Genomic DNA, 17,056 nt, shown 5'->3' with positions numbered 1-17,056 from the left:
TTGTGGTGTTGAGATAGTCTTCATCTAAGATGAGCTAGGATGCTACAAACAATCATGTACACTCTCTTCCGAATTTTCTACGCATGTACATGGAACACGCACCCAACCCTGTGACAGTGAAGTGCACATATTTTACTGATCTCTATCCGACCTGATCACAGCGCCATACACACCATTCCCGCAAACCCATGCCATGACATCGAAACAACGTATTGCTAGTCTTGCTTAAGACTTAGGGATCACCAACACAGGTTCTTTCCCCTCACCTGAAGACACGCCGCCCCATCCAGCTAAGAGGCACATGCTGCATGTCGTGTTGATATACGTGTATAGCCTTGGCCAGTTTAAAAGAGGTGACGTGAAAAGTTTGAATTTTCCCGCCCCTCTGTACGCCAGTGGCAACAACAGCATGTGGTGGAGACGTACTATAACTGATTATATAGATCCTTGCTGCGAACCAAGGTTGATTACCGACCAAACCAAAAGCTACAGCTGACACATAGCTTCCGAACCCATGATCCATGCACTACTCCTGCTCGTTATCGCTAGCCTCACTATCGCTATGGATCATGCCGTGCAGTCCTTCCCTCTCAGCCCCAATCAGTGGAGCCCGCTCACCCTCTTTTCTTGCAAAATGGCCTCCAATACTAACAGCCAGAGTACTGAAACCATGTATCATTGTACTTCCAAGCACAACAAAGCAAACAATCGGCCAGATCATGGTGACTGTTCGTTGTTTATCTGCTGGGAGATCATTTGGTGGATCAGGAAGAGGCAGCGAAGTACCGGTTTCCAGTTGTGCGCGGGCTTCAATAGCAAGGAAGAGGGCGCCGACGCCCATTGGTCCGAAATGTCCGACAAAGAGGGCTTCGGTGGTGGTTTTTACAGATGGAAGGCAATTCATCTTGAATAGAGTGAAAACGATCGGGATCCTGCGGAAAAGCAGAATGAGTGCGAGTAGAAGCAACAGTCGTGGAGGCGTGATTTCATCCATGGCGTTGAAACTTTGCCATGGGATCATCGCGCCAAAGAAGATGAAGAAAGCCGAGTTGATCAACAAGTCGATGACAACGGGTAGTTTAGTCTCCTCCGTTGGAGCATTTTGGTTGTGCGCGAAGCCACGTCCTGCAAAGAAGGCCACCAGGAAGTCATCAACGCCAAGAACGGATGCCAGTCCGATGGAGAATATGGCCAAGAGAAGGTAGAAGGCGAGGTATGAGGCTCGGCCCATCCACTCGCGACTGTGCGAGAACTTGAATATCGCGTTGAAGAGGTAGCCTAGTACGATACCCAACAGAACACCTCCGACACACTGGTACAGTACTGTGATGAGGAACCACTTCTTCATTACCCCACCAACAGTATTCTTCAGCAAAAGACTGAGTCCCAGGTATAAGAACGGGAAGGACATGCCGTCGTTGCATCCACTCTCTGCGCTTAGGTAATCCCTAATTCGCTTGGGTACTCGGGTGCTGAACTGACTGTTTGACAGGACTGAAGCTGCGAGGACGGGATCTGTTGGGGTGAGACACGCTGCTATGGTTAACCCAGTTTGGAAATCTGTCTGAAAGATGAACGTGACAAGCATGGCACATATCAGCCAGCCAAACGTCATGACAGGCCCCAGAAGAATAAGCAAGGCGCGCCATTTTCTTCGAAGGTAGCCTGCCGGGAGCTCCAGACCGACTGCAAAACATTGGATTCCGACGATGAGGCGCGTCGTCTCTTGAATCCAGTCATCCTGCGGCAGTTAGTATCGTCCGCTTGCATGACTGCGGTATACTCACAGAGAAGCCCCAATCGTAAGGTGTGAGAAGATTCAGAGCACGTGGTCCGACGATCTATTAAACATATAAGCAGAAGATTCATTTTTAGACATGTCTGCTACTCACGATACCAAAAGCTGTGGCTAAAGGTGGTTCTGAAAGATGCAGGCGGTTCCGAATCATAAGCGAGAACAACGCGTATAAGATGAGGAAGAAGGTCAGGGTCACGTATGTAACGTGAGGCCCCGTAGGCTCGAACTGAGACCAAGCCATGATGCTTCAGCTCTCTGTTAGAAGATTGCGCGTCTGTTTGTTGTTGGGTGCAGTGAAGTCTCTGCGAAGCCTGGGCTTGAGAGAAGGTGCTATGTGATCGCCGTGACGTCGAGAGAATAGGCAAAGGCCGTACGGGACCGGCACACTGTGTAAGACAGCGAGTGTTTGTGAGCGAAGATACTCAGGTGGTAGATGTCACAGCAACAGCCTTGCGGGGTGGATGCGTGAATAGAATTAATGGCGCGTTGGATCAAGTGTTCCGACGTGAAGGATCACACTGCATGGATCCGCATCGATGACGAAGGTTGGCTGGATTTGGCAGTCACGCTCGGACCGCCCTACCGGAAGAGGTGGCACCTTGCATATGAGAACCACACTATTAGGCATCTGATGTGACATGGGTAGAAGAAGATCAATAGAGACGACGAGTGTGGGTGAGTGAGTGCATATTCGTCGAGTACTATGGCCCTATCATGTATGTGCACTGGGCCCAAAAGCGACATATGCGGCTAGAGCAGCCACAATCTCCACGTGAGCACGCGAGGTAATCAATTCCGCTACTTTTGTATCAAGCGCCTCCCTCTAATATGGATATGCCCAGACGCCGCTCCCACGCGGTGATGCTACTCAATCTGACCACGACCCATCGCGGCTGGTATTAAAAATACATGCAAATTACAGTGAAACCAAGGATTGTTATTAATGGGGATTCTCGGCTATGCGTCGTCCGGCGGGTTGTTGAAGAAAGCGAATCGTATCCTGTGAAGCTAGAGGAGAGTCAGAGAGATGTAGTCTGGAGAGAAAGGGTATGCATACCGAAGGCAGTTTCGGAATGACGACTGCTAGAGTCGCGAAACAGTTGATGAGGAAATACGTCAAATCGTATTGCGTGTAATGCGTACTGACGAGAAACAGTACAATGGGTACGCTAAGAAGGAACTTCTTGGCTGGTGTGTACTGGTCTCCGTTGTCGATCTGTTCCCACATGTTGAGGTTGTCATAGGCACCCGAGTTGAAGTCAAAGGGCACACCGCGCACGTAGTGGAACATGAGGTAGGATCCCGCCACGTACGAGAGGTTTACTAGGGTCCACGATGCTTCCTGCGACATGCCGGGGATGATATCGAACAAGATCTTGCCGAAGAAGATGAGGACAAAGTGGATAGCCCAGGCGCCTGCATGTGTTAGCCGGGGACAGGTAGAGAGGGCTTGTTGGCGTGGGCTCACCCTTTGCATTTACCCATTCGGCGTTCAGGTTGGGGAGGGCTGACTGGTCGCTCAGCTGCTCGAGCGACTCGGGGGGCTCTTTGTAGACAAGACTACTGCTACGTCGCCTCCTCGCGTCTTTTGCAGCATCCAGAGACATCTTGGAGTAGGAAGACGGCGGGTCTGATTGGCGGGAGCGCGGGTCGCCAGCAAAGCTCAGGCGGGAGGTGCGATTGAGGAGTATGGGTGACAGTTTGGCGGTATTGATAGGATCGTCGGGCGGCCGGGCGGTGAGAGGGGGGCAGAGATGGGCGGTGGTCGCGTGAGAGAGCTACTGGAGAGCTGCCACGGGCAATGGCATGTCAGTGAGGGCCAAAAGGAGCAAGGCGGCGAGGTGGGCCTTCAGGGTCTTACTGTGTACGCAATATGTACCTTCCGGGGCCGTCCGAGCGTTGCAGCGTTGAGCGATTGTCGAGCAAGACAGTAAGGGTGCAGCGTTGAGTTGGTCTTGATGTAGTTTGTCGTGGTAAAGGAGCAAGGGGAATGATTTCCTCACTGGGCAGGCGTGAAGACGGAAGCGTGGCAGGTCGGTCCACATGATGCTCCAGAGACCGTGTTCCTAGCAATCACCGAGGCCGTGCCCAGAGCGCAACCAGACAACTCCAGACCACCACCAGCCAACACGAACGACACCATCCACACCTGATTCTCAAACCACCAGCACCACGCGCCATGGCTTCTGAAGCGCCGCCCCCGATGGACGCCCCAGCCCAGGCACACGATGCACCCGATGCAGGCGATGCGACCATGAAGCCCGTCAAGCGGTCGTGGAGGTAATGACGCGCCGACCCCAACACTGCAGCCCCCAGCTAATTGTGCAAAAAGACGCAAATACCGCAAGATGCGCATCAAGTTCGACGAGGCCATGACGGACAGCGACAACCTCATCAAGCAGGAATGGAAGGCCATGGGCACGGCGCGCCGTCTACAGGAGAACAACGACCAGATCCTCGACATCCTGCTCGAGCTCAATGAACAGACACGCGTCAACCCGCGCCTGCGCTACGACCTGCGCCACCTCTCCCAGGCCGACACCGCCGTGGATTCTCTCGAAGTCGGCCCTGGCCCGGAATTTGTCAAGCAGCAGCTGCAGGCGCTGAGGGATGACGTTGCCGCCAACAGAATCACCCCGGAAGAGTACGCGACCAAAGCAGACCAGTTACACACTTCGCAGGCCATACAGCAGACGCTCAAGTCGCTCGCCAGTCTCCAAAGCAAAGTCCCCCACACGACGCGCGCCGACCTGCCAGACCACCCCATTGAGGGCATCGACCTCAGCGAACATGCGCCAGGCTACATGTCCCCTGCGCACGAAGACGAGTACCTCCTCGCGACCGACCAACTCCTCGAGCAACCTGGCTTCGACCAGACCCTCCAACAAGGCCGTCCCGTCCGTCTCGCCTCCGCCCAACCCCCGCTCAGCGAAAAGGACCTTACTGTGCGCAACCCCGACAGCGTCTACAACTGGCTGCGCAAGCACCAGCCACAGGTCTTCCTGCAAGACAAGGATGCCGCGCATCACGAGAATCTCTCGGAGAAGTCTGCCGCGCCAAAGACCACCAAGGCCAACGCAGCCAAAGTCAAACGGGAGTCCAACATCGGAGGAGGCACACCCGGTCCCCGCGACCACGACGACGAAGATTCCGCCGCCCCCGAGACCGGCAAAGGACGACGGAAGACGGGTGGTGGCGGCGACGACGACACGGCCTACCGACCCAAGGGCGGCAGTTCTCGACCCGCAAAGCGCAAGCGGGAAGAGGGTGATACGCCCGTGGGTAAGGGAAGCAGGAAGAAGAATCGCGCCAGTACCGGACAACCTGCTTGACCTACCTCCTAATAGACCGCGCAGTAGATCAACCTTGTCACCTCCACAACGCCGCCCTAAATGCAAGATGCTCCTGTTGCATAAGCTATGAAAACAGGATCGCCTCGTCTGCAATATACATTTGCTGCATAGAAGATTATACGACAGGGGTGCTCTGCAGTATTATGATTCCTCATGGCGACGCTCGGACGTTGCCTTGCACTCGGTACAAAGACCACGACTATAAATGTGTTCTCTCCCCGTCGCGCATCAAGGCAATGGGAAAGCCTGTCTTCTGTACAAAATTCACTTAACTTCGAGATGGAGTGGGAGCTGGCGTTTTTTTTTTCTTCCTTTCTTGTGGGAACCATTGGCGTAAGAGAGCGGGTTTAGATATACCCTTGGGAAAACAAGTTACTTCCAGGAGATTGAATGCACAAGGAGTTTGGGGACCAAACTGGATATTCTGTATTCTACAACCAGCATACGGAGATATGGCTGGTTCCAGCTTTGTACTTGTACAACCAACATTTCATATTCATACAGAACGTTTGATCAATGCAACTACCGCAATGGCTTTCCCCTCGCACCCCCAACCATGACCGTCTCAGGGGCCGGCTGGCTCTCACTCATAAACGGCAAACTCGTCTCAAGCACCTTCTTTCCATCCACTAGCAAACCGTTGCCCGCGCGCTGATCCTCAAGGTAGGCGGTCTTCTGCCTCTTCTCCTCGAGATACTGTTTCCTTTCTTTCGTCAGCACCCATTCCTTGGGGAACTCGGCCCTCTTCTTAGGTGTGTGGTGGCGGAAGTCAAATGGCACGTCTTCAAAGCTATCTTTCCCTTCTTTGCACTCCTTGATGAGACTCGAGATGGTGTCGCCTAGGAACCTCTTGTTCTGGGACTGGGTATCGAACTTCTCGCACGAGAGCTTGATGATGGAGGTTGAGGGGTTGTACCGAGGTCCGGCTAGCTTGATCAGCTTGGAGACTTGGGTGGGGGTCAAGGAGTGTGTGTTTGAGAGGTCGTCGGGCGAGAATTCGACGACGACTTTGTTGGATGCGGGGTGCGATTCGCCAAGGTAAGATGTGTAGCGGAAACGGAAGGGCGTGGCTGCTGTTGGAGGTTCGAATGGACGGGCGAGGTCTAAGATAAGTTAGTATACGAATGCCACCTCATGTCTGTTCGGTGTAACGAGCACTTACGACTCAATAGTGGCAACTCCCACGCAATCAACCTGGCATACTCCCTCAACTCTCTATGTTGCTGCAACTCTCCGTGACCGTGACTCGTCAAGTCATCTCCATAGTAATCCTCATCAGGCCCCATACTCTCTTCTCCCTCGGCCCAGAATCCCGCGAGCGTCTTCCTCTTGTCGTCTTCCTCAATCTCGAAATCTTCGTCCGCTTCTAGACCAAAGTCACGGGTTTGAGGTAGTCCGCGTTTTCCCTTGCGGAGCGCATCGGCGACAACGTTGGGGTCGATTTCGGCGAGCGATGTGCGAAGGTTTTCCAGCATGGCGGTTTCTCGCTCAGGTGTACTCATCTCCCGGAATGCTTTCGACTTTGTGGTGTTGGAGAAGGCTGATTTGGGCAACTCTGGGGCCAATTCGTCCAAGGTCTCGGTTGGTGGTTTCGCATCTGCAGCGGTTGCAGAGCCCTCTTTCGTAGGCTCATTTGCGTACGAGACAGGCGTTGTGGAGAGCGGCCGTTGCCATTGTGCGGATGTGTGCTTTGGTGCTGCTCGAGTTCGTATCCGTGAAGGGCATGCCCGTGACTGCAGAAGCAGTCTTCGCTGTATTGACGCCATTGAGTGTGGTTGTCGAGTGGCTGCTGTCGTCGACTTTTCGCGACGCAGCGACGCTTGGCGATGGAGGAGCAAAGTGCGACCGTGCGCCGGGCCAATAAGACCTCTCCGACCTCCGCTCTTACCCTGGGCGACTATCATGCCTTCCATCTGAACTACTTCCTTCGTCTCGAATTTTGGAACTATGGCTCGAGCATGATTCTGCAATAGTCTAAATCACATTCACTGATAACCAAGATCTCCATAAATCATTGTCGCATCCATAACACTCACCATGGCCGATACCTGGAAATGGACACCCAATTCGAAACTCTGCTTCGTTACCACTGGCGCTACTGCGCCATTTACTGAACTCATTAAATCAGTTTTGTATCCTGCATGTATAGATGCTTTACGAGAATCTGGCTTTACACATCTCTTGGTTCAGTACGGGTCCGCCAAGGACGTCTACCAGGACTCCTCCATGCTTGCTCAAGCATATATGCGAGATAGCAAATTTACCCAAGATCTCATCATAGACGGCATCGACTTCAATCCAGATGGCCTGCAATCCCAGTTCCAATTAGTTCAGCGGTCAAAAGGACTGGTCATCTCGCATGCTGGTACTATTAACCATATACCACGTATCTAGTCACCAACTAACAAAATCTAGGCTCGGGCTCCATTCTCGAAGCACTCCGTTACCAGATCCCACTCATTGTCGTGCCCAACACCGGACTTCTCGACAATCATCAAGAAGAGCTCGCGGTTGCAATGGAACGTAACAATTACCTTGTCCGCGGCGACGTCACGTATGTGCATTCTCTTATATTGGTAGTGTTGTCAGCTAACCAGTCTAGAAACCTTGCGCCTGCCATAAAGAAGTCTGACGATTTTCGATTGAAGATGTCGCAGTTCCCACCTGTGACAAGTGGGAAACATCGCGAGACCAAGAGCTTCGCGGCTATTATGGATGAGACAACAGGTTACATGGACTAAACTGCCCAGTGTTCACGCGCGTTGCAACTGGAAAGCGCGCCACACGGTACTTGCGCTTGACCATGATGTTTTATAGCCTTCGGGCGTCGGTCGCTCTGGTCACTTGTTGAGGCAATCGCTTCCCTTTGCTGTCCTTTTGAGCAACGTTGCAACTTCCGAATGCTTCACGGTTTATGTATGCCCCATATTTGTATTCAAGGTCACAGAGTTACACCCGGATTAGCTCTCTAACTTTTCATTTCGACTTCACTTTGGTAACTGTTTGTTTTCACACCACCAACTGGCTTTCTTGCTCTGAACCATTTGGGCCCGTCGCATCCCAGTGTCCTGGCATATAGACGGGTAGATTCTACAACCACATTACCACCGATATGCGTACGCAGATTTCCATCACGGCAGCGCTGGCTGCTGCAGCTTCCCTCGCAGTTTCTGTGCCAAGGTACACATTCTTTCATACGTACAGCGCTCTTCACGATCGGCATGTCGTCTTCGATTGGGACACGGGCAAAGTTCGAGGTGTTAATATTGGTGGTTGGCTAGTCCTTGAGCCATTCATCACACCATCGATCTCCGAACAACACAGCTCAGCCGATTGGCCAGTCCACGATGAATGGACACTTTGCGAGAAGTTGGGCCAGAGTAGTTGTGCTGATGTGTTGAAGCCGCATTGGGACAACTTCGTCTCGTGGGATGACTTCCGGAAGATCAAGGATGCTGGCTTCAACATTGTTCGCATACCAGTCGGTTATTGGAGGTAGAGTTTTGCCAAAGCTCTACACATAAGTCATACTGATGATTCCCTAGCTACGTAGAGCCCTGGGGCCCCTATACCGGAGGTGCAGCTCAGTATCTCGACGCTGCAATCGACTGGGCGCGAGCGACTGGTCTGAAGATCATCATTGATCTCCATGGTGCACCCAAGTCCCAGAACGGCTTCGATCACAGTGGCCATGCAGCATATTGGCCAGCCTGGGGCGACTCCGACAGTCTGAGCCATACACATGCTGCACTAAAGCAGATTGAACAGAAATACGCTACACCTGAGATGCAAGACGTTGTGGTCGCGATCCAGTTCCTTAACGAGCCGTTCCTGCTCAAGCTCGATCAGAATGTGGTCAAACAATTCTACCACGATGCATACTACAACTTACGGGATATCAGCGATACACCTGCTATACTACATGATGGCTTTGAGAACCCGTCTTGGCTAAACAGTTTTCTGACGAAGCAAGACAACGATGCGCGCAACGTTATTGTAGATCACCACGAGTATCAGATCTTCGACTCCGGGCTGAATGCCATGTCTGTCGACCAACACGTGGCTCTTGCCTGTAACTCTGTACGTCGCAATCTTACCGCTACCGCCCCACCATGAAGTGCTTGCTAACCCACCCTTTAGGTCAGCAACTACGACAGCTCAGACAAATGGACAATCGTGGGTGAATGGTCCGGCGCCTTCACCGATTGCGCTCCTCACCTCAACGGCTTCAATTACGGCTCCCGCATGGAGGGTAGCTTCCCTGGGTCATACTGGATCGGCTCCTGTGCCGGCAAATCCGGCCCTGTGTCTACATGGTCTCAGGACTGGAAGGATAATGTGCGTCGCTATATTGAGGTTCGACTCGATGCGTATGAAGCCAGGACAAGGGGTTGGATCTTCTGGAATTTCAAGACTGAGGGTGGTGCAGGAGAGTGGGATTTGTTTCAGCTATTGGACGGCGGTGTCTTTCCGCAGCCGTTGTGGGATAGACGGTTTGGAAAGGCTTGTGATAATCTTTGAGGCAGGGGCGTGATGGGTGTGGTGGAGTGGGATGAGAGACGGGCGTGTGATGTCACGGATGATCAGCAAGGTGGTATAAGGTGGTACTCGTGTATGTGTATGCTGTATCTTATTGGATATATACTGACATTGTGTGCCAATAAGAAGGATCACCTGAACGTCGATTCCCGTTTTTCCAAGTCACGTTGTTGAGTTTGTGCGTTGTTCATACTCCGACGGACTCTACCCTACCGCCTGATCCGGCGGTGTAGAGTATCATTGGATCTATATACGCATCACAGGTAACAATCAAATCACCAGGGCGTATAGCTCAGTGGTAGAGCGCCTGCTTTGCATCTTAATTGGGCAAAATTGCAGGAGGTCTGGATTTCGATCATCCATCCGTCCACAGCTGAGTAACGGGTCTTCGGGCTCGCCTATCTTTTTTTGTTAATTCATGCCCCACAGACAGTTCATCTTAGAAGCCTTGCTTGCGTATGCTTTGAACGCATCATAGGTAGAGAACGTACAAATGTGGTACTCTCCAAGAGCACACCACTAGCTTTGGCAGCACCTGCCATACGTGAGATTTGGTCGTTGTAGCATGTAGTTTCCTCTCACCCTTCACGGCGGGTATCTTATCTCTTCATCTTGTTCCTTTGCTCGATACACTCTCACCCAACAAAAACAGAGCTTCTTCTTCACCCGTTTATGATTCTCGGACTGTATCCTATCTACACAAAAACCTTTTTGTCCCTACTATCTGTCCGCATCCGTCTGTCATATACACGTACCACTAGTATTTGAAGTACTGGGATTCAGTCGAGAGCAATAACTGTCTTTTTGTTGGTGGATCGATACACGTAACCAGGAACAGCAACTGATAGAATCCATCGCGCGATACTCTTGCAGTCTTGCCGTGATACAATGACGATTGCTTGGTAGTCGACATCTAAGCACTCAGATGAAGTACTTGTTACGTGAGGCATTGCGGTGCAGGATACTAGTATAAGAGGAGATGCGTATCTACTTTGGTCAGGAATTGGAAAAGTACGTATCCCGATTCGCAGGAGTACTGGGCAGTACACTGCGTCCGCGCGGAAAGCGTGTTCCTAGCAGAAGAAGGATGTCTCGGCCGTATCGCGGAGGCACAACCTTGCCTGGGGCGATGCGTGCAGAGGTGCGCGAACTTTGCAAGAAAGAAAAATCGTTCTGCAAGGAGAAATTTTGCTTAGAAAGCCTGAGAGGTTCAGAAGTCCAGAACCGCATATCGTCATCTGCTGTTCTCCGCACATCCGTCATTTGCTGCTGTTACGCGTGCGCAACGGAATACGACGTGGGTCTCCCCGCTCGCTACGGCCAACAACTCCTGTCTCCTGTCTGTGTCACGCGCTCAGATCCTACTGTGTACAAAGTCTTATCGGAGCGAAGGTTAAGGGACAACGCTCATATTCATGGGAAGTTCCAATTCCAACAGATTAAAGTGTGTATTCATACAGCCGTCATCGAATGAGGATCGCTCCCACTGCCGCCCTGACTGTCGAGGAGTGCCGAGCCAATTGCCTTGGATTCCAAACGTCCGGTAGTGGTTTTCCTGGTCTTTTAGCGCAGATTGCCGGTGCCGCGCGCGCTCGCTAGTTGTTAGTGTTGGGAACTGCAGCAACGGTTTCGCGCCAAGTACCACGTACCAATCTTGGGCTGTCACTGAGCATTGGGCGGCCCTCAGTGCTTCATTTTCGTCTAGAAGAAAACAAACCTGCATGTCCCTGCTCTTCAACCGCACAGGCTCCGATCGTGACTTCATCTTTCATTTTCAAAGTGGTGGTCAGTGAGTGTTGAGGTGTGTTCGCCCACAAACACATCCGACCCTTCGGGCACGAACATCCCCAGGTAAGATCTAGCTCCTTTTGGAAAGCTATCTTGGGCACTGGTCGGCTAGTGCTGCTGACATGTACCGAGCCACGGTCAAAAATTTCGAATTACGTTCATCGAAGTTCCTCAGCTTTTCGCGCTGAAGTTCAACAGACAGTTGGATGACAGATCGCGATCATTGCGTTGCTTCTCCCGAGCGATTGACCTACCCTGTGTTGCCTAGTGAACTACGAAAAGAAGACCAAAACTATGTCTTGTGAGATGGTTGAGTATGACAAAGGCTCCTTTCACAAGACGTTTAGTCTACTTCCACGACCCGCATCGTTCATGCAGTGTCAAGACACTTCGTGGGGAGCTGCGTAATGCAGACGAAACGTGGAAGCACAGACGAAATGTGATGGGGAAAGTTAAGAATGCCGTCCAAGACCAACTGTCAAAAAGCTTTTGATGGATTTTAGAGTTCCGGACCGGTTTGCGACGCCCTGTTTTGGTAAGCTTCAATAGCCCCAAGGCGCCTCATTACCGACGGCTTTCACGCGAGCACTTCTGGAAATTGAGCACATTTGATCGATCGTGGTGGGTGTGCGGTCTGGACCTCGTCGCTAATGACCTGCTCCACCTTATTCTCCGAGCATCCCAGCGATCGTGTTTCGCATCACATGGGACGCCTCGATGCGACGATGAGCTTTGTCGTCAAGTGACAGGTATCGCGAGCTGTCTCTATGGAAACGTTGGAGCTTGAATAGAACTTACTGACATGTACATTATGCAGCCCAACAGGATCTGAATGGTGGACGTGGTTGCGTCTAATGTGTGCGCATGTAGCTAATGTAGGCGAAAAATGCACCCTGGTCCTCAACTTCCACTGATGCCCCGATGACCTCAGCGGAAGAACGTCCGAACGACAGCGTCGCCCCGCTTCATGGAGCCCGACCTAGCCATAGCCCAATCAGCGCATTCACCGGCGGTCGCTGGACTATTGACCGAACGGCTCTGCATGGATCAACCGTTTTTCTGGCGTAATTCGAAGATCGCCCCGCCTTGCTTTGCGACTGTTAGCGGGGCCGGGGCGGACGCGCAGCTGTGTTTCCCAGTTTCAGTTGTATTTGTACCCGTCCCACCCGTCACAACATAACAACAACAAAAAGCAACCCAACATGCTCCTATCAACATAAACACCCACGAGACCCGCACCCTGAACGTTTGAACCATTCCAGGACCACTCCATTAGGACTCAACCCCAAGTCAATCAGGATGACAACCACCATCGGCATGTCATACGAGGACCTTCGGCCGCAGGCTGTGCGACCGAAGAAGTCCTTCTTCCAGAGGCTGAACGACACTCACGATCAGCTCATCTCGCATATGCGATCGTTAAAGGAGGACCCAGTACTTTCAGTCAAGCAAGGGGAGCGCACGAGAGCATCATCGACGACTTCGCTCACATCAACACCCGAGTCAGACCGTGAAAACTCCCAGGACGCCGCTCGCACTACTGAGATCGACAACGAAGACCGGATCTCAAGTGGCTTCTTGTCCCCACCACTCTCACCAGTCGAGGGCAGCTTCTTCCCTATCCAGCAGTTCCTTCTGCCCAGGGACCGAAAGCCCAGCAAGGAGTTCATTCAAGGCATGCAAGGCTACGTACACTGGAAACAGGCTACTTACGAGTCGACCCTCAGCCTTCCCCTTTCTCCACCGGGAACGCCGCAAACCTCGTACTCGTGGAGCTCCTCCAGGAGCACAAAGAGCGAGATGTCTGACGAGCAAATGGACGACTGGCTCGACCGCCCCATGGATGCGGAAGTGCATCGCTACCGCAAGGTTTCAGCCTCGTGGCTGGAGGGCTCGAATGAGTCGAAAGAGGATGAGAAGATGATCCACGTGATCCAAGAGCATCCCGATGAGGACGACAGCGCAGCACGCGAAGAGCGCCAGCACATTTCCGCTATGTGGCGAGAGACCTGGTGTATGCAAGATCCGAGAGAGGGCAGCTTCATTGAAGATTCACACAGCGAGGTTGCCCCAGAAGCGACAGAGGATGTTTCAGCAAAACAGAACGAGGAGAGTAACATTCAGTCAAAGTTTCTTTCGCTACCAGACGAAATTCTGCGTAGCGTCGCCCTTCACGTACCTCAAGAGCACACTCAGCCATTCCGTCTCAGCTGCATGAAGCTCAACCAGCTTGTAACAGCATCATAGAACGTCACCTGAACCAGAACAAAACATTTCATTTGTCTTTACATTACACTACACATTGCGTCCGACATTTGTCGAGATAGCCCCAAACGATACCCATAGATAGGCCAGAGAGAGAGAGCTCACGCTCGCGGACGATGGACTCGAATCAGCAGATTTTTGTTGACAGAACAATAATTAGAAGATGTCTTCATCGATGAAAGGAAGCCCATAAGGCGCACAGGGGAAGCGAGTCCTAGAAAATAGACTGCCAGTATGCCGCGTGCTACTATGCTCCAATAGTTGAGAGCACTAAATAATAAAACCATAAAACATTATTCTCAAACACTGCATCCACTCTAGACCATTTCCTTTGCTTCTGGTCTCCAAAACGTCCTCCCTTCCGGATATAGTTCCTGTGAGTGCACCGATTCGCTCACATCTACCTTCGTCGTGACTGTAATATCACCCAATCCACCAGATGCTTGCGCTCTATTATTGTTCAGCCTCGTAATGCTTTCGGTACTGCCTCTTTCTGCGACTGGAGAGCTGCTTCCAGATGAACTTCCGCTCGTCTCTCGAGCTTGCTTGGTTTTGGCGTCGATCGTCGTCAACATGTACGCTTTGCCAGCCGCGCCATAGCTTGCATATTCGCCGTCTGATGCCTTATTAGACGATAACTGACCATATTCTCTGGCTGCGGAGCGCTGCTTTGAGCCTGGTGCGTATGCGCTTGAGTGGTGGCGAAGCTGCGAGGTCTTGCGAGAACCACTGCCGTATGTGGAAACGAGTATAGAGCGGAAAAGCGGTTTGAGGCAGGGCAGATTGCCAGCGATGATGCCAACGTTGCATTCAATGATAGTCCAGATGGTCATGTTGCGCGAGTCCCACAAAAGGTCGCCCTCGCGCCCGTAGGCGGGTAGGTAGGAGAGTTTGACGAAGGCAGCGGCCGTGGCGAACGTTCCGAGACCAAGGATACATACGAGAGAAGCTTTGTGACGGCGATTCATCTGCACGCCCCATAACATGGGAATCTAAATGGGTTCATTAGCAGAGCATGTAACCGCTTGGAGTAAGGTGAGACCCACAGGTATGCCGACTGAAAAGGCAATGTCGGTAAGGATGTTCAGCACGATGTTGAGAAAGCCCAAGGCTTGCCTTGTTTTGATGGTCCAGCATGTACCCTTGACGCGTTGGTCCCACATCAGACGGATATCCGTGCATTGCAGTAGAACTGTAAGGACACAGCCAACCGTATAGATGCCCATAAACGCTACAAATAGTCAGCATCTCCGTAGTTGCAGTCTGAGAAATGGCGCTTTTACCCATGATGCCGCTGATTAGGCGTTTGTAGAATTTCCCGACCGCGATTCTTAAGAGGAAGAAACCCACCGAAATCTTTACAAAACAGATTGCGAAGAGGAATATGGGCTGAGAAATGAGGTTTAGCCTGAGGCCCGCTATGAAGTCCTCAGGCTTGATGTAATCGACATGCTTTCCTGCTCCATAGTGGACTTGGGGGATGACGAGGCATTGACCAGCAACGCACTACAAAGCTGTCAGCAACATACCAGAAGTTAATACTCTACTGTTTCATACCAACATCATAGCCAACAGCATCACATAGTCCTGGTGGCAGATAGATGTCAGTGGAGGTCACCCATGTTCACTGTCGAGCACTCACGTCCCAACCAACATTTCTGATCATCCTAATCCTGACGTAAAACCTCGCAATCGTAGTAAGCACGGCCACGATGGTGATGGTTAGCGTAGTTCCGAGGATGGTCGGGCCCGCATTCTCGTAGGGACGCATCGGCGGCATCGCTGCGCCGCTCTGCTGCATGGTGGAGCGTACGTCGATTGGGAGTAAAGGATTTCAGAACACGCGATTTTCTCAGAGAACCAGCAAGATGCTTGTAATATAACACCAGAGATCGGGAAATGGAGACAGACGTCAGGGGTTTCACATGGCTTTCGTGTTCTGAGACCAGCAGCTCCTGTCTGCGGTTCCTTAACGCGCCACGCGGAAGAGCTGAGAGAATACAGTTAACGGCAAACCTTGTTTTCAATCACCCATCACTCAAAGAGTAGATGGAGGATGAGCTTGTCGAGGCTGGTTCCGGACAGGAACAACATAGCCTGGCGAGAAAGCACTTGGACTAGTCTCGCTAAGGAGAAAGGTGGCTGTGAATGACTGATTCGAGACGGAAGCATACCTCGGCAGGACAAACTGAGGGCGCGGGAGATGGTATGTTGTGACAGACATATATCCCTGCAGACGATAGAGTCTCATGTGCAGGGTCTCGAGCAAGGTGCTGGGTACGGTAACCTCCGTGTGATATGGGAATCCGTGTGCTTGGTAGCACTTGCTGTAGCTCGTGCAGCAAATGTAGTGATATTATTTCGCAGTACTCTACCAACTAAGAAACCTTCCAGTTGTTCTGCGCTCGGTCATTCGGCTGACACGCTGACACCATCGATGAGTTGACTCGAGTCCATAGCTGAGTCGCTAGCCACGTGGGTATCGACGTTACCAATATGTAATAGTAGTGTATGAGATCTAAGCTGCCGCATGAACCGTAACCTCAATATCGTTAAAGCAGGTGATCGAGACTAGTAGTCCGCATGTCATGCCGTTTACTGCACGTCTTTGAAACTAAAACACTGAAGGATGCTAGTCGTGCAGCACGGGTTCTTGGAAGGCGAGCTTGTCAATCCGAACAAGTGCCGACAGGAGCAGAAGGGGGTCTGCGGCTCGTCTAAGTAGATAGACGTGACATGCTGATGGATATGAGACTCAATTCGACTTCTACAGTCGTGTAGATATGGGTAGAATCTATCATAAACCTGTTGCTAAGGACTCACTTTACTCATAAGTTTCAGAATACTCACTAGAATATTGCTGATATGCTTCCCCCCACATACCGAGGAAGTTGCGAAAACCGCTGGAGAATCGGTTAATCTGCTATACGCTTGTCGCTTCCCAGCGCCTCATCCGGAAGGTCGCAATACCCGGTAGGCCTCTCGGTGCTCAGAAGATGGTGTCTAAGCCAATGGTAACCCTAGAATGGGTTTTTCGGTGCGGCTGGACATAATTGTCGCGATCGAGATTACCCGGTAGTTTGGAGGCCTTGTCCTCGGCGCGGTTCATGTAGTTGAGGAGGCGGGACGGGGACGCGGCAAGACGGATCTTAGCCTTAGCGGAGCTTAGCGCTTCGGCATGATTTGCGCCACCAATGTCCAGCCGCATTAGACGCTTCCCATTCTTCACTCAGCTCGCACGACATCCGAGAAGCCAATCCCAATGCAGGTCTCTGAATCATGGAAGGATGAGTATGCTTTCAAGGAGGTTTTC

General features: G+C 51.9%; 9 protein-coding genes across 9 annotated transcripts; 4 read left to right on the top strand and 5 right to left on the bottom strand.

Annotated features, from left to right (window-relative positions):
• Positions 1–526: 526 nt before the first annotated feature.
• Positions 527–2,039, bottom strand: AA0111_g8846 (Na(+)/H(+) antiporter 2; the record flags this gene model as incomplete). Its single annotated transcript, XM_028655338.1, has 3 exons — positions 527–1,741; positions 1,788–1,841; positions 1,893–2,039. 3 exons carry the CDS (start codon positions 2,037–2,039, stop codon positions 527–529), a joined length of 1,416 nt encoding a protein of 471 aa, XP_028503642.1.
• Positions 2,040–2,755: 716 nt separating this feature from the next.
• AA0111_g8845 (hypothetical protein) lies at positions 2,756–3,405 on the bottom strand (the record flags this gene model as incomplete). The annotated part of the gene is made up of 3 exons (XM_028655337.1): positions 2,756–2,806; positions 2,856–3,214; positions 3,267–3,405. The coding sequence occupies 3 exons, from the start codon at positions 3,403–3,405 to the stop codon at positions 2,756–2,758; spliced, it is 549 nt and encodes a 182-aa protein (XP_028503529.1).
• A 572-nt stretch (positions 3,406–3,977) lies between these two features.
• Positions 3,978–5,130, top strand: AA0111_g8844 (hypothetical protein; the record flags this gene model as incomplete). The annotated part of the gene is made up of 2 exons (XM_028655336.1): positions 3,978–4,078; positions 4,131–5,130. 2 exons carry the CDS (start codon positions 3,978–3,980, stop codon positions 5,128–5,130), a joined length of 1,101 nt encoding a protein of 366 aa, XP_028503528.1.
• Positions 5,131–5,673: 543 nt separating this feature from the next.
• AA0111_g8843 (hypothetical protein) lies at positions 5,674–6,917 on the bottom strand (the record flags this gene model as incomplete). The annotated part of the gene is made up of 2 exons (XM_028655335.1): positions 5,674–6,254; positions 6,314–6,917. The coding sequence occupies 2 exons, from the start codon at positions 6,915–6,917 to the stop codon at positions 5,674–5,676; spliced, it is 1,185 nt and encodes a 394-aa protein (XP_028503644.1).
• A 271-nt stretch (positions 6,918–7,188) lies between these two features.
• On the top strand, positions 7,189–7,892 carry AA0111_g8842 (hypothetical protein; the record flags this gene model as incomplete). The annotated part of the gene is made up of 3 exons (XM_028655334.1): positions 7,189–7,516; positions 7,567–7,705; positions 7,754–7,892. 3 exons carry the CDS (start codon positions 7,189–7,191, stop codon positions 7,890–7,892), a joined length of 606 nt encoding a protein of 201 aa, XP_028503643.1.
• Positions 7,893–8,263: 371 nt separating this feature from the next.
• On the top strand, positions 8,264–9,672 carry AA0111_g8841 (putative glucan 1,3-beta-glucosidase A; the record flags this gene model as incomplete). The annotated part of the gene is made up of 3 exons (XM_028655333.1): positions 8,264–8,646; positions 8,697–9,231; positions 9,292–9,672. The coding sequence occupies 3 exons, from the start codon at positions 8,264–8,266 to the stop codon at positions 9,670–9,672; spliced, it is 1,299 nt and encodes a 432-aa protein (XP_028503646.1).
• A 3,105-nt stretch (positions 9,673–12,777) lies between these two features.
• Positions 12,778–13,725, top strand: AA0111_g8840 (hypothetical protein; the record flags this gene model as incomplete). Its single annotated transcript, XM_028655332.1, has 1 exon — positions 12,778–13,725. The coding sequence occupies one exon, from the start codon at positions 12,778–12,780 to the stop codon at positions 13,723–13,725; it is 948 nt and encodes a 315-aa protein (XP_028503645.1).
• A 335-nt stretch (positions 13,726–14,060) lies between these two features.
• On the bottom strand, positions 14,061–15,544 carry AA0111_g8839 (hypothetical protein; the record flags this gene model as incomplete). Its single annotated transcript, XM_028655330.1, has 4 exons — positions 14,061–14,735; positions 14,790–14,974; positions 15,027–15,249; positions 15,386–15,544. 4 exons carry the CDS (start codon positions 15,542–15,544, stop codon positions 14,061–14,063), a joined length of 1,242 nt encoding a protein of 413 aa, XP_028503658.1.
• A 1,188-nt stretch (positions 15,545–16,732) lies between these two features.
• Positions 16,733–16,951, bottom strand: AA0111_g8838 (hypothetical protein; the record flags this gene model as incomplete). The annotated part of the gene is made up of 1 exon (XM_028655329.1): positions 16,733–16,951. One exon carries the CDS (start codon positions 16,949–16,951, stop codon positions 16,733–16,735), a length of 219 nt encoding a protein of 72 aa, XP_028503659.1.
• Positions 16,952–17,056: the final 105 nt, after the last annotated feature.

This window comes from Alternaria arborescens (assembly GCF_004154835.1).
Source record: "Alternaria arborescens strain FERA 675 chromosome Unknown contig_23, whole genome shotgun sequence".
Lineage (NCBI taxonomy): Eukaryota > Fungi > Ascomycota > Dothideomycetes > Pleosporales > Pleosporaceae > Alternaria > Alternaria arborescens.
Note: the sequence above shows the minus strand (reverse complement) of the source record. Positions and strands in the feature narration are given on the sequence as shown.